Source organism: Oratosquilla oratoria, chromosome 30, assembly GCF_046742065.1.
Source record: "Oratosquilla oratoria isolate Oo_2021 chromosome 30, ASM4674206v1, whole genome shotgun sequence".
Taxonomy (NCBI): domain Eukaryota; kingdom Metazoa; phylum Arthropoda; class Malacostraca; order Stomatopoda; family Squillidae; genus Oratosquilla; species Oratosquilla oratoria.
In genome coordinates, this window is record NC_134806.1 from 52243633 (window position 1) to 52261132 (window position 17500).

General features: G+C 34.9%; 1 protein-coding gene across 3 annotated transcripts in view; it reads right to left on the reverse strand.

The window, feature by feature from the left end:
* LOC143041367 (irregular chiasm C-roughest protein-like) overlaps positions 1-17500 on the reverse strand; it is a 101467-nt gene that overhangs the window by 3804 nt on the left and 80163 nt on the right. The window contains exons 10-13 of one of the 3 annotated variants that reach the window (XM_076213198.1): positions 15097-15204; positions 10727-10762; positions 1868-2127; positions 360-422 (exon numbers count right to left, since the gene is read on the reverse strand). In XM_076213198.1, the coding sequence (XP_076069313.1) occupies positions 360-422; positions 1868-2127; positions 10727-10762; positions 15097-15204 (467 nt within the window). The remainder of the gene's footprint in view (positions 1-359; positions 423-1867; positions 2128-10726; positions 10763-15096; positions 15205-17500) is intronic. The other 2 variants (XM_076213199.1, XM_076213200.1) reach the window with 2 other exon arrangements.

Here is a 17500-nt window from a genome sequence, read left to right on the forward strand (position 1 = left end):
TTTTAACTAAGATAAGAGAGTTAGATAAGCTTAGTTAAGTGTTAACTATAGGAATACACGAAAGGTAAAAATTTATGTTTAAAAAATCACAGGAGAAAAAAGACACATTAAAACAAAATAAAATGAGACAAATTAGAATTAAAACAAAAGCATATTACACAAACAAATACAAATATAAACATACTCTAAAATAAAAATCAAAAGAAATATTGATTAAAACAAAATAAAATCAACAGGACATAAATTAAAACAAAATAAAACAGAGAAAATAAAAATTAAAACTAAAACATATTTAACAAACCAATATGATTATAAACAAAAATTAATACAAAATAAGAAATTATTGTAGTCGACCTCACCATGTCTGCAGCGTATATGTTGGGAATTGGGTTTCCAACACGTAGATAACTGGGTCCACGATACTAAGATGAGAGAGAAATAACAGGAAAGAAAAACAGAATTAAATAAAAAAGAAGATAAAATAAATTATAAGAAAATAAAATACGACAAATCAAAATAAATACGGAAACATATTAAATAATAATTGAAAAACTAACAAAAATATAAAACAAAAATTATAATGAAAAAACACATAAAATACAGTAAAATATTTATACAAATCAACAAATGCATACAATAAATGAAAATAGTACAGATTAGAATAAAAAAGAAATTAAATTAAAATATATAGTAAAAGTATTCAAGGATGAATGAAAAAATACAATTACAAAAATACAGGAAAAAAATAGATAAAAGTATGAATAAATGAATAATTTAAAACATAATATAAAACAAAAGTATTCAAGGAGTAATGCATGGAAAAATACAATTACAAAAATACAGGAAAATAAATAAACATAAAAATATGAATAAATGAATAATTTAAAACATAATAGGTTATGACAAATTGGAATAAAAACGAAATAATAAAAAACTAAAAAAAATAATAACGAAAAAAATACAATTACAAAAGTACTGTAAAATAAATAAAAGAATAGATAAAAGATAGACAAAATTATATAGAAAAATGATTATAATAAAAATATGAACCAAAAATAATAATGGAAATGTGAGATGAAATATTAAAAAAAAATACAGTAAATTAAAGATAAATAAGAGGATAAGTAAATAAATCATATCAAAACAAAATTAAATGGGACAAATTAATATAAATCAAAATACCATAAAATTAGAAAACAAAGACTGAAAAGTGGAATTAATAATAAAAAAACAGTAAATGTACAATAAATTAAAACAAAATTAAATAGGTCAAATAAGAATAAATACAAAGTTTCATGAAATAAAATAAAACGGAAATAAAAAGTCATAATAATAATACAATAAAAAAAAACTATCGCCCAAATACCAAAAAGAGGATTTAATACAAAAATACATTAAAAGAATAACTAAGTACAATAAATTAAAGCAAAATAAAACGGAGTAAATTAAAATAAGAACAAAATGAATTCATAATAATGATATTGGTAATACAATTACAAAAAAAAAAAAAAAAAATCCTCAACATATCTGTAAGGAAGTTGTTGCAATAGATCGCCCAAATACCGAAATGTGGAGTTAATACAAAAATACAGCAAAAAGAATAACTAAGTACAATAAATTAGAATAAAGTGAAATAGGACAAATGAAAATAAAAACAAAATGAAGTAATAACAATAATAATACAATTACAAAAAAAAAAAAAAAATCTGTCTCTCACCATGTCTGTAAGAAAGTTGTTAGCAATAGGATAACTAAGTACAATAAATTAAAACAAAATGAAATAGATTAAACGAAAATAAAAACAAAATGAAGTCATAATAATAAAAAATAATAATACAATTACAAAAAATACAGTAATGTCCCTTACCATATCTGTAACGAAGTTGTTCCCAATAGGATCGCCCACACTTAAACGATTAAGCTGATGGGCGGCCTGGATCTTCGTCTCCTCGGCACTCGAAATCAGGTCCAACTGTCTGTGGATGGGCGTGGGCGTAGGCGTGGGCGTCGGTGTGTTCTCTTCGTCTAGCTTGCTCTCCGATGAAGCTGAGTACATGTTGGCGACCACGGGCGGGTCAGCCCCTGGAACAACGGAGACTGCCGGAGGTTTCTTTGGCACTGGAGATCCTGAAGAAGAAGGGACCAAGAACGCCTTCGTGAGTCAAAATCCAAACCTCAAAACTCAAAACTAAAAAAAAAAAAAAATAAATAAATAAAAAAAAATGAAAAATAAATAATAATAATAATAATAACAATAATATTAATGATAATAATGATAAATCAATAAATGAGAAATATATGGAAATGAATTTATTACATTTTGATTAATAGTACAATATACTGTATATGTGATATAATATTTCTCTCGAAAATCTTGGTGTGCCAATGAAAGTCACACTAATATATATATATATATATATATATATATATATATATATATATATATACATATATATAATAAATAATATTTTCAACATCCCCCTAATCTACATTGTGATCATTCTCCCACTTGTACGTGACAAACCTATCCCCCTAAAAAAGAAAATACACGCATGCACACACACACACACACACACACACACACACACACACACACACACACAGACAGACACACACACACATATATATATATATATATATATATATATATATATATATATATATGTTATATATATAAAGAAAGATATATATATATATATATATATATATATATGATAAACGACTAAATACCGGTATATGATAATAGTAATAATAACAGAAAATGTTAAACAACCATTTCCATTAAGTTGAAAGAACCCCGCCATTTTTATTTATTTATTTATCTTTTCGTTTATCCAATTTTTTGGTGCCGGTGCTTATACTCCATTACCCAACCGGCGCCGGCTAACGATACCAGATATTTCCGGTTTTCGTCTTCATTTTCAAGGTCGACCTTGAATAAGGTCGACCTTCCAACCTCGCCCTTGAAACGATCATAATTCCATTTTTAAGTTAAGGTCCATTAATAACTTCCCAACCTCCGAGAACCAGGAAAGGTGGCGCCAATAACGCCAATGCCACGAAAAGGTTACCTCAAGGTCATGACGTCACGGAGTACCCCAAAAAGGTGAATGAAAGGTCATGAGGTCATGGGACTACATAAAAAGGTCAGTTTAAGGTCATGAGTTCGTGGAGTACCCCAAAAAGTGACAGGTCATGAGGTCACGGGACAACATAAAAAGGTCACTTTAAGGTCATGAGGTCATGGAGTACCTAAATAAGTCAATAAAAGGTCATGGGGGTCATGGAATATCCGAAAAGGTTACTTTAAAGTCATGAGGTCTGGGATGATCTAAAAAGGACACTTTAAGGCCATGACGTCATGGAGTCCCTAATAAAGTCAATAATAGGAAAAGGGGTCATGGAGTATCTGAAAAGGTTACTTTAAGGTCATGAGGTCACGGATTACCTAAAAAGGTCATGAGGTCACGGATTATCTAAAATGTCACTTAAAGTACATAACGTCATGGAATGTCTAAAAAAGTCAGCTAAAGGTCGTGAGCTCACGGAGTATCTGAAAAGATCAGTTTAAGGTCATGACGTCACGGAATACCTAAAAAGGTCAACAAAAGGTAAGGTCATCTTAAGATTATGACCTAAACGAAGTAGCAATAAAGGTCATCAGAAGGTCATGGGGGTCACCTTAAGTTCATGACGTTACGTAGTAAAAGAAAGGTAAAGGTCATGACGTCACGGAATATAAAGGAAAGGTCACCTCAAGGTCATGACGTCACAGTGTACCAAGAAAACGTTACTCAAAGGTCATGACGTAGCGAAGCACCAAAGGTTACATAAAGGTTATGATGAGGTCACTTGGGGTCACAGGTCAAAAGTCATAAAGAATTCAAAAGGTCATGATGATAAGAGGATTGACCTAAGAAAGGTCGACATAAGGTCACAGTGATGTCATGTTAAGGTCACATCGATGACAGGTGTTATTTAAAGGTCATCACAAGGTCATGATGTCACGGAGAGATTAAGGTCAGGTTATGCTGACATCACAAGGTGCCACAAGTCGACAAAAGGTCATGACATCACAAGGATGCTATTTCAGAATCGAAGAAAGGTCATGAGGTCACGAGCACCACAGAGGGATCAACAAAGGTCACGTGGGGAAGGTCACGGTCGTCGTATAAAGGTCAACGATTAAATCTGGGAGAACACACAATATTCTATTTCATTTTTTTTATCAAATTATTTATTTATTCATTTATTTATTTGTTTATTTTTACATTAGGTTTTCTTCACCAGTGTTGCCATATAGGTGATCCGAGCTTTAGGCAGATCGTGCATCGGCGCAACCAGTTGCATGAAACCGGTCGTAAGCAATTTATTTTATTATTATAATTTCCTGTACTGTATGGACATTAAAATATAATTTCCCCTTACTTGTTATAACAGGAATGCAGGCACCTGACTACTAGTGGGTAACCGTACAGGGAATATTGCTTTCACAGAGTGTAGGCATCCCTTGCGATCGGTTTCGTGCAACTGGTTGCTTGGTATTACAAGAAAAAAAACTTTTTTGATATACTAGATTTTTCTTTATTCTAGAAAATGTGTTTTTCTCTATCTGTATCTTTCTCTCTATCTATCTCTCCCTCGCTCTCTTTCTCACTTTCTCCCTCGCTCTCTATTGCTCTTTTTTCTCTCCTATTTCGCTCTCTCCCCCTCTCTTTCTATCTCTCCCTCGCTTTCACTTTCACGCTCCTCTTTTTTCCTCTCTCTCTTTCTCTTATTTTTTCTATCTCTCACTCAATCTCACCACTTCTCCACCTCTCTCTTTCTATCTTTCCCCTGCTCTCCCTCTATCTCTCTCTTTTCTTTTCCTCTCTTTCTCTCTCCTTCCCAGGCTCTCTATCGCCCTCACATTCTCTCTCTCCTTTCTATTCCCCTCTTTCTCTTATTCTTACTCCTCTTTACATCTCTTCCTCGCTGCTCTCTTTCTGTCTCCTTTTTCTTTCCCTCTCTTTTCACTCCCTCTCTTATTCTCTCTTTCTTTCCCACGCTCTCTATGGCTCTCACATTCTCTCTCCCCTTTCTATTCCTCTCTTTCTATATCTTCCTCGCTGCTTTCTCTCTGCCTCCCTTTCCTGTTCCTCTCTTTTCCCCTCTCTCTTTCTCTCTTTCTCACACTCTCTATCGCCCTCACATTCTCTCTCCCCTTCCTATTCCTCTTTATCTCTTCTTCGCTGATCTTTTCCTCTCTTTCCCCCCTCTCTCTTTCTCTCTTTCCCACGCTCTGACCCCCAGTATGTACATGTACACCTGTGCATTTATCCATTTTTAATTAAATACGTTTTTAAAATGTTGTCATAGCGTGCATACATTAACATAGTTTAATATTTATGTTTTCATATTTGATTTTCAAACATTTCTTCCCTAAAGTAGAAATGTTACGACTGAACAAAGATGAAATTTTTTTTTCACGTCATGAGGTGTTCAAGAGAACAGTGCTCTGAGCATTAATTGTTCAAAAGAACATGTTCAGGCTCTAGAATGAAACGTATTCATTATCATACATATACATACATATACCAAGGCTTTTTCCCCCTTACAAGTGAGGTAGCCAAAAAGGGAAAGGCATAAAAACACTCCCACCCATTTCATCCCTAAATACACTCCACACCCCTCCCACTCTCCCTCTCATCTGGGCACCTCCTGGATGACGGGTCATCCCTGCACCTTGCCCACCGCCCTGGGTCAGAAGCAGTGTCGCAAGACACAGCACATCCACAGCAAGGCCGCTTCATTTAATCGGCGACCCCCCCTCTCCGTCCCCCTTTGCATATAAGGCGAGGACGGGGAGAAATCCCTTCGGGCTGCGTCAAAATTTACTCACACATACTACCCCCCCCCCCCGCCCATTCCTCCTCATGCAATCACAACATCATCCATATACAACCACTCTCCACTCACCTCTGTCTTCCGTCCTCTCCCTTCCTTCCTCAACAGACATTCCCCTCTTCCCCAAAGCCCCCTTCACCCCATCCATCCACCTCATCCTAGGACGTCCCCTCATGTTCACTCCCTCCACATCTGCCTTCCATACCTCTTTTACTAGTCTTTCTTCACTCATTCTTTACATGTGTCCAAACCATCCTAATATTCTTTCATCAACCCTATCTCCCAAATCCTTTTTCACCCCTGTTCTCCTCCTCACCTCCTCATTTCTCACTCTATCCAGCCTAGTAACCCCCACCATACTTCTCAGACACCTCATCTCAAACACATTCAAACTCCTTCTCTCTTCTTCTACTCTTATGTTCCACGTTTCTGCCCCATACAGTGCTGTTGGCACAATCACTCCTTCATACAGTCTCCTCTTCGCATCCATTCCCAAATGTCTATTCCTCATTACACTCTTTAAACCACCAAGGCATTTACTCGCTTCTCTCAATCTACATTCTACCTCCACCTTCACTCCACCTTTTCCTGCTACACTTGCACCCAAGTATCTAAAACTATCCACTTCCTCCAGTCGCTCTCCCTTAATGTTCACTTCCAGTCTACTGCCACTTTCACCCCTTGTACATCTCATCACCTTACTTTTACCCACATTTATCTTTAGCTTTCTTCTATCACATACTCTCCCAAACTCTGCCACCAGCTTCCTCAATCCCTCCTCCGATCCTGCCACAAGCGCAGTGTTGTCCGCAAACAACAGCTGGCTCACCTCCCACTTTTCTCCATTTTCTTTAACCATCTCCAATCCCTGACCCACTACCCTTGCATTCACCTCTAGCACCACCCCATCCATGTATAAGTTGAACAGCCAGGGCGACATAACGCATCCTTGACGAAGTCCCACCTTTACCTCAAACCACTCACTCTCTCCATTTCCAATCCTGACACAAGCTCTACTATCATAAAAACTCTTGACAGCTCCCAAAAGCTTTCCTCCTATCCCATAAATCTGCATAACCTCCCACAGTGCCTTTCTGTCTACCCTATCATAAGCCTTTTCCAGATCCATAAAAGCCCAAAAAACATCATTCCCCTTTCCTATAGCTTTCTCACATATCTGTCTTACCACAAAGATCTGATCTACACAACCTCTACCTGTCCTAAATCCACACTGTTCCTCACCAATTACTCCTTCTGTTCCTCTCCTAATCCTCTCAATCAAGATCCTCCCATAAGTCTTCCCAACTACACTTAACAAGCTAATCCCTCTGAAACTACTACATTCACACTTGTCCCCTTTTCCCTTGTAAAGAGGAACTATACAGGCACTCCTCCAGTCCTCCGGTACTCTACCCTCTCTCCAGCAAACATTAAATAACCTCACCAACCAGTCCACCATCACTTGACCTCCCTTTTTCAGACATTCTGCATGGCATCCATCCAGACCAGGTGCCTTACCTGCTTTCATCATCACCTCATCCTTCCTTATTTCTCCTCCATTCTCCTCACTCATCACTCTCATTTTCTTCGCATTTCCCACTGCAGCTATCTTTCCTTCCCTATCCTCCTTCACATTTAGCAACTCCCTAAAAGATTCTGTTCATTATCAATGTTTTATAAATAATTCAGTTTGACGTTGCGAACTTCCCCCTTATCAGGAGGCTAGAGCGGTGCCCCTCACAGAGGATTTTCTAGCGTGGAATTGAATAAATCGTACCTTTGGTCCAACTCGCCGGTTGCAGGGCTCGAACCGCCATCACCTTGACCTCCGCCGCAAGTAGCGACGTTCTAAGCCGCTCGGCCAACGAACATCAGTTTGTAACTAAGATTGCATTAAAACAACAACAGTAGAAATCTATTTCGGATACATTATGGCTCATGTTTCAGTATCCGAAGGTACATGCATATACCAAAAGGCCGCGTCCAAACATCCATCCTAACCAAGATCCACCTCCGACCCGTCTGAAAACCTATTCATTGTTCTTTACCATCTTAGCACCTCGTGGATGAAGGGTCATCCCTGTCTCCCGTCACGCTCCTCAGGTCAGAAGCAATGCAGTGAGACACAGCACCACAGCAAGGGGGCCCGGAAGCCGATGCTGGTTTACCCCCACAGCTTCACGTATGTTGGCTTTGTCATTCCCCCATCCATTTATAACTACTCTAAATCCACTCCTATTCTTTGCACTCTCTCCTCCTTGCTCGACGGGCATTCGTCTTGAATGCCATGCCCCTTTCATCCCATCCATCCACCTTATTCTTACTCTCATTCTACTTGTCAACCACCTTTCCATCCCCTCTCTCCTCCTCACCTCTACATTTTTCACTCTATCCATCAACGTAACTCCCATCACATTTGTTAAACAATTCAGTTCGAACACGTTCAGGCACTGTCTGACTCTAAAGTCCAAGTCTTTGTGGTTGTTCCGAGATACCAATTTATCATGACACTTTTATGGGAAATTTTGTTAAATTTAGCATAACTATCCTAAGTCTGGTCGATAAATTCATTAACAGGCTCTCTCTCTCTCTCTTTTCATTTCCTTTTTTTTTTATTTATTATTATTTTTTTTTTTATCAAATACCTACTCCAACTTGCGTCCACTCTCTTCATGGCTTTCTTTACTCTGTCTCGTTGGTTTGCTTCTCCATTTTGATTTTGCATTTATTCCACATTTTCATGCTTCTTTTCCACCATCATCGTTTTCAGATCTTTATCTTACCATTCGGTGAATCAACCACTCCCAATACCATACCCACAACGTTCCACTTATTCCACATTTTCATGCTTCTTGTCCACCATCATCGTTTTCAGATCTTTATCTTACCATTCGGTGGATCAACCACTCCCAATATCATACCCACCACGCTCCTAAACGTTAACCCTTCCCTTTCAATTTTGTTTCACTCAACACTAACACATCCATCATTCCTTTTGTAAACATACCACGCTCCTAAACATTAACCCTTCCCTTTCAATTTAGTTTCACTTAACGCTAACACATCCATCCTTTTTCTTTCTTTTTGTTCTCATTTGCACCACACTCATCCTTATCTAAGGACCCAATTACTTATTATGCCTTGATCTTTTTTAATTAGGGAAAATGGGAAAAATATGGTGTGGAAGATCTCATACTCCATTTTCTATGAATTACATGGGAACACGCTCGCGGTTTCCTTCTCCCCCATTACAGAATTCTGTTCTAACAAGAGGAAACTTTACTCAGCCTTGGGAGAGAAAGAGAGCGACAGAGAGAGAGAGAGAGAGAGATAGAGAGAGAGAGAGAGAGAGAGAGGGGAGAAAAATATAATTAAATCATCGGAAGACAACCGTATATAAAATACAAACATAAAATACATTACCGTGTGTGTTCATATATATATATATATATACATATATATACATACATATATATATATATATATATGTATACATATATATAGTCATATCTGGCAGTTAATGAAATAGGGATTAGTTAGGGTAAATTAGGTCAAATTAGTTCAAATTAGGGTCGTCCTTACTGTAGTTAAAAGTAGGACACAGAGTAGAATTAGGGTCACTATTTTGTGGTTATGATTAAGTCGACTGACGTGACTACATGCAATCAAATAGGCTAAATTAGGCTAATTTGGAACTTAACGAATGACGTCATAATATTGGAAATTAGAACATGGCTAATTTTTCGATAAAATTGGGCGATTAATGTGATTATATAATTAGGGTAAAATGAGTGACTATGCTGTAAATCAGAGCAAAATTGTGATTTTGCTTTAAAATAGGGCAAAATTAGTGATTGTGCTAATTAGGATATCGTCCTTTTATGCAGTAAGTTAGGGTATTATTGTCGTTTTATGCTGTAAATTAGGATATTGTCATTTTATGCTGTAAATTAGGATATGATCATTTTATGCTGTAAATTAGGGTATCATTGTTGTTCTGTGCTGTAAATTAGGATATTATGTCGTCTTATGCTGTAAATTAGGATATTGTTCTCTTTATACTGTAAATTTGGATACTGTTGTCCTATTATACTGTAAAATACGTCAACATTGGGATAAGATTAATAAAAATGCTGTAAATTAGGGTATAATTGTAATTTTTACGGATCACGTTAGGACAATAATGTCCTTTTAGTCTATAAATTAAGCAAAAATTAGGGTTACCGTTAGTCTTTCTATGCTCTAAATTAAAACATGATTGACAAATTTGGTAAATTAGGTTAAATTATTATAATTTTTGTATCCTTTTAAGCTGAAAATTAGGATATTGTCTTTTTTGTTGTAAGTCGGGTAAAAATATATATTTTTACTGTAGATTAGGACTTTATTGGCCTTTTTATAAACTAGGTAAATTTTTCTTTTATGTTGTAAATTAAGATATTGTAATTTTTGCAGATAAGGTCAAAATATCCTATTTATAGTAAAAATTAGGACATTATTGACCTTTTTGGTAAATTACGTTAAAATATCCTTTATATACAATTTCAACTAGTAAATTAGGACAAACGTCCTTTTTGTCATGAATCAGGTCAAAATGTCCTTTTGTATAGTACAAATTAGGATATTATTGACCTTTTTGGTAAATTCGGTTAAAATATCCTTTTTACATAATTTCTAAATAGTTAATTAGGACAATTGTCCTTGTCATAAATCAGGTCAAATGTCCTTTTTATGCTGTAATTTAAGTCAAAATTAGGGATTTTTTAAGAATAAGTGAAGGGCTGTACTACTGTGTTCTTCATGTTATTTTTATACATAAAGAAGAACAAAGTGAACAAACCTTTGTTAAAAATAACAGTGCGACGACCCAGATAGTCTGAAATAATTGAACAAATAAATAAACAAAATAATATTTTTTTTTCAAAAAAGACTGAACAGTCATCAGAGGTAAACAATCTATATACACATAGAGAAGCATGTATGTAAGTGTTGGGAAGTAAAATGTACACACATACACACACACGTACATACATACACACGCGCACACACACACACACACCACACACACACACTACACAAACATACACTACAAACACACACACGTACATACACGCATACGTACACATACACACACAAACACGCACACGTACACACACGCGCACACACACACACATACATACACATTCATACACATGCAGACACACACACTTACACACACACACACACACACACACACACACACACACACATTCACACGCATACACACATATACAAGCACACACACACACACACACACACACACACACACACACACACACACACACACACACACACACACACACACACACACACACACACATACATACACACACACACATACACACACGCAGACACACACACACGTTCATATACACACACATACACACACACGTTCACACACACACACACACACACACACACACACACACACACACACACAACATACATACACGCACACAACACACGCGAACATATACACGCACGTACACACACACACTACATACATACACACTCACACACAACACACACGAACATATACACGCACGTGCAAACATACACACGTGCTTACCTACGCAGACACACAAATATAATTACATACTATTAAGCTTCAATCACTATAATTGTATGATTGTGTATTGAATGTATATAATATAGCGATACAGGCGCACAATTCTCTTTAAAAGAGAACTTTCCGATGCACAGAAAAATATCCAATATTTGAAACTAAAAAGTACGCTTCAAGAAGTCCGTTGAGGGTGCGACGTTGCCAAATTGACACTTTGTGACACTTCGGCGTGGCATCATTGGGGTGAAAAGCGCTGGTGCCAATTTTCATATAATTTATTCAGATCGTATTGTACTAAAAAACAGCTTCCTTTACTATATACAGAATAAAAATGAATAAATAAATAGCATATAGATGAGAAATAAGAGAGTGAGATAGTGAGATAGAGAGTGAGAGAGATAGAGTGAGAGTGAGAAACTGAGAGAAAGAGTGAGAGTTAAAGAAAGTCAAATAGAGAGTGAGAGAGATAGGGAGTGTGTGTGTGTGTGTGTGTGTGTGTGTGGGAGAGAAAGTGTGTGAGAGAGAGTGAGAGAAAATGAGAGTGAGAGAGAGTCATCTGAACGGACTTCTTAGTGCGCACAGACTTTAGGGATTTTTTTTTTTTTATTTTTTTTTTTTTTTTACAAACCGTAAAATCTGACGGAGAATCTCCTCGATTGCTCTTTGGTGGCAGAAGTGAGAAAGGAGAGAAAGAGAGAGAAAATATAAAATAAAAGTGAAAATCACACAAGAGAGGAAAAACACAAAATAAAATAGAATAAGACTGAAAACAACAGATTTTGAGAGAGTTACATATATTGATCCTAGGTTTCAATAAACAAGTAGATAAATAGAAAATAAATAGTTAAAAAAAAGGTGAAGCACTTAGGCTGTACCGCTAACCCAGGGGATAGACAGTTCCTGCAGTGAATTACTAAATCAAAGAACTGATCTAATAATGGGCAGAGATTATATATATATATATATATATATATATATATACATACATATATATATGTATATATATATACATATATGTATATAAATCAATACACACACACACACACACAAATATATATATATATATGTATATACATTTATACACACACACACACACACACATATATATATATATATATATATATATATATATGTACAATATATGCATACATGTATACAGAAATATATATGTGAATGCGCAGGTAAATATCACATTACGTGCAGTTGGTATATATAAAAAGAGTAAAAAAAATAATAATCAGGTTTAGAAAATAAAATATTGATTAACAGTGTATATATTACCCTTTTTGACTTCTATAAAATACTTACAATATATATAATATATATATATTTATATATATATATATATATATATACATATATATATATATATATATATATTACGAGACCTTGGAAATAAATTACTCATCCAACTCGGCCGACATGACGTCATACATATGGGCCGTTTTGATTGGTCGTGCGGTGGGGAGGAGGCGTGGCCAAGGGAAAGAGGTGGAGTTATTAAATGAAATATGAAAAAAAAAATTGAATATTCGTTTCAGTTCAATAGATTTTAATAAAAAGGAAGGATTGTGTCTGTGCATAGGTGGATGTAAACTGCATATTTCCATAAACAGCAGCCATTGGGAATTTCTTTTTTGAACACGATATGACGTCATATGTTTACTCGATGCTGATTGGTCGACAGACTTGCTTACTGGGGCTGAAATGGGTTTGAACGGTTGGGCCAGCTTTAAATCAGCTTTATGACAAGAATGTTGATTTTCTTTTTAATTTGTGTGCGCACGTGTGTAATACGTAGGAATACATACATATATATATATATATATATATATATATATATATATATATATATACTGTATATATATATATATCATATATGTATATCCTATCCTCCTTTATCCTTTTTCCCTACCTCTTCCTCTTCCTCTCCTTCCTCCTTCTCCTCTTCCTCCTTTTTCCATTCCTGCTCTTCCTACTCCTCCTCTTCTCACTCTTTCTCTTCCTCCCCTTCCTCTTCCTCCTTCTCCTCCTCGTCCTCCTCCTCCCCATACATACGTAAATACAAATACAATCATGAATGTACACAAATATATGTACACACGTACACATATATACGTACACACACGTACAAACACTCAAGTATACACAAGTACACACAAACTCTTCCATATATACAAATACACACATATGCACACACACACGTGTACATACACACACATATACATACACACATGTACACATACAGTTATCAATATGTACATGAAGTACATAACGCCAGAAGGCACAGAGCTAAGCCTAAATTGCCACCTTTGCCTTAAGTACTAGGCTACACACACACTCACAGACACACACACATACACACACACACACACACACACACACACACACACACACACACACACACACACACACAGATTATCGAAATTGGAACTACCAACACTAGAGCAGAGAAGAGAAAGAGGTGATCTACTGACTATATATAGAATCATGTAAGGAATGGAAATCCTCGACAGGAAAGATTTACTAAAAATAACAATGGAAAAACAAGAGGTTATGAAAAGAAACTCAAAAACTATAACTATAGAAGAGATCGGAAAAAGAATAGCTTCCCACACAGAATGCTGCATATATGGAATAACTTAGATAAAGAAACAGTGTGTGCAAATACTATTCAAGATTTTAAGAAAAAAACTTGATGCTGAAAGATACAAAGACGGGTCACTACGAGCATAGCTCCCTTCCCGCGTAATACAACTGGGTAAATACACACACACACACATGCACACACACACACATGCAAACACACACACACGCACATATATATATATATATGTATTATATATATATATATATATATATAATGTATATATATATATATATATATATATATATATATGTATATATATATATATGTATAAACATTATATATATATATATATATATAATATACATATATATGTATATATATACATATATATACATATACATATGCATATATATATATATATACATATATATATACATATATATATATGCATATATATATATATATATATATATACATATATATATATATATATATATATATATATATAATCATTTTGTATACGTAATCGCAAACTAAACTGATCCTTATGTCCATCTATCATAAGGCTGATAATTCTTTAATCTCAGACTCTAAATTGGTCTTTACTTGTACGTGTAATAAAGGTTATGTTCTACTGTATCATCTCGTGTATTCTAATGCATTCTAAATTCTTTATCTTCTTCCAGGTAGGGTAGAGAAAAATTATCCTTATGTCATAAGAAGATATGGGCTATTTTCCCTCAACTTCTCATCTACACTCCCACATACGAATTAATCCCTTACGAACAGGTACAATAAGGTATATTTTTGGTTACAAAGGAACCTCATCTACGACATAACTTACCAAATTGATTCTACAGCATTTAACAAAGAAAACCCCCATCAAGCCGAATTGACCCTTATGTGGTCATGATATAAGGTCTATTTTACTTTGGCACATTTGAGAGCCTTCGGTCGGGAGCCGTGATTTGGTAATTTGGCCCTTATGCTTGAGTGGCATAAGGCTTATTTTTACCTTTTAGCGTGGAGTGGCGCTTGTTGCAAAGGACGAGGGAGATGACGACGACGACGATCACGATGACCGCAACTAAACCGCAAACAAGAAGAAGAACTGGAATAGTTTCTGAAAAGATATTTTCAACTAATTAGGAAATATAAAAAAAGAATCCCAGTTACAATATTAGAATTCTTAACAAATCCTAATAGCAAAATAATAATAATAATGATAATAACAATGATAATGATAATAATGATAATAATAATAATAATGATACTAATATAAATTATATTAGTAATAACAATATCAATAATAATGATAATAATAATAATACATACATACATATACCAAGGCTTTTTCTCCCTTACAAGGGAGGTAGCCAAAAAGGAAAAGGCATAAAATCATTCCCACCCATTCCATCCCTGAATACACTCCACACCCCTCCACCCTCCCTCTTATCTTAGCACCTCCTGGATGACGGGTCATCCCTGCACCTTGTCCACTGCCCTGGGTCAGAAGCAGTGTCGTAAGACACAGCACATCCACAGCAAGGCCGCTTCATTAAATTGGCGACCCCCCCTCTCCGTCCCCCCATGCATAAAAGAAGACGGGGAGAAATCCCTTCGGGCTGCGTCAAATTTTGCTCACACATACTACCCCCCCCCCCCATTGGGGGATGAGGTAGTATGTGATTCTCGAGTTAAGTGATTCTGAAAAATTGTGTTAAGTTAGTTGACTCAGTTGAAGTTAACTTTAATTAACCCAGTTTGGAACTTTGAGTTTAGTGCGAACGATTGTCATCACTAGTTAATAATGAAAACGAACGAAATAATAATAATAATTAAGAAATTATTAAAGGAAAAAATCTGTTACAACATTAGAATTCTTGAAAAAATCCTAATAGCAAAATAATAATAATGATAATAACAATAATAATAATAATAATAATAATAATATTAATGATAGTAGTGATAACAATATCAACAACAATAATAATAATAATAATAATAATAATAATAATAATGATAGTAATAATAATGATAATGATAATAATAACAATAATGACTAATAATAACTAAGGTAATAAAAAATAATAATAATAATAAATAATCATAAATAATAATAACAATAATGATAATAATAATAACAATAATATTATTATTACTAATAATAATAGCAATAATATTCTATCAATATACCAATATCTATTTCCCTTTATAAAGAGGGTAGCCAAAAAAATGGGATACTCCCACCCCATCCCACTCGCCCATCTTAGCCCCTCGTGGATGACCGGTCATCCCTCCCTCCTGCCACACTGCCCGGATCAGACGCAATGCAGCAAGACACATCACATCCACAACAAGGTCAGTTTCCTACTGCATGAAGTCAGTAGGGACTTTAGAGACACCCTTACGGCCCAGAGTCACGCAGGTCTCTTTCCTTCAATACCTCAAGGATAGAAGCGCTAGTTATCTACCTGTGTAGACTTGGGGGTCGGTTTAATATGTGTTGCGCCTGTTTTCAAAATGTTTAGTTCACCTTATTGAAAATGACCTGTTCGTGGCCAAAGCTTTTTGAAAATTGTGAGAGCATTTGAGAAATGTGGGGGCGAGTGTATGTATACATGTAGGACTCGGTCTATTGAGTATTGCAACATTTTTCATAATGTTTCGTCCACGTTATCTGAAAAATGCCTATTCGTGACCGAAACATTTTGAAAACAGGTACCTCGAGTTAAGTGATTCTCAAAAATTGTGTTAAGTTAGTTGAGTCAGTTGAAATTAACTTTATTTAACCCAGTTTGGAACTTTGAGTTTAGTGCGAACGATTGTCATCATTAGTTAATAATGAAAACGAACGAATTTTTTTGGTACAAAACGAGAAAAAGTATACTCATACACACACATACACTCGTATATATATATATATATATATACATATATATATATATATATATATATATATATATATATATACATATATATATACATATATATATATATATATATATATATATATGCACTAAAAACCCACTATTATTTGGATTTAAGAAAAGAAGGAAATAACGAATTTCCGTATATTTCGATCACTTGCTGTGATCCTCTTCAGCTTGAAGAGGATCACAGCAAGTGATCGAAATATACGGAAATTCGTTATTTCCTTCTTTTCTTAAATCCATAATAGTGGATTTTTAGTGCAATTACTAATGTGTAACAACATTACTGGACAGTGATATATATATATATATATATATGTATATATATGTATATATATATGTATATATATGTATATATATGTGTATATATGTATATATTGTAACACGCTTCCCTTGCCTCTTGGGGAGCAGTTCCTATACGACTTCATTCAAATTCGATAGATTTTTGACCTCTGAGTTATTTATTTATTTATTTATTTTACGAAG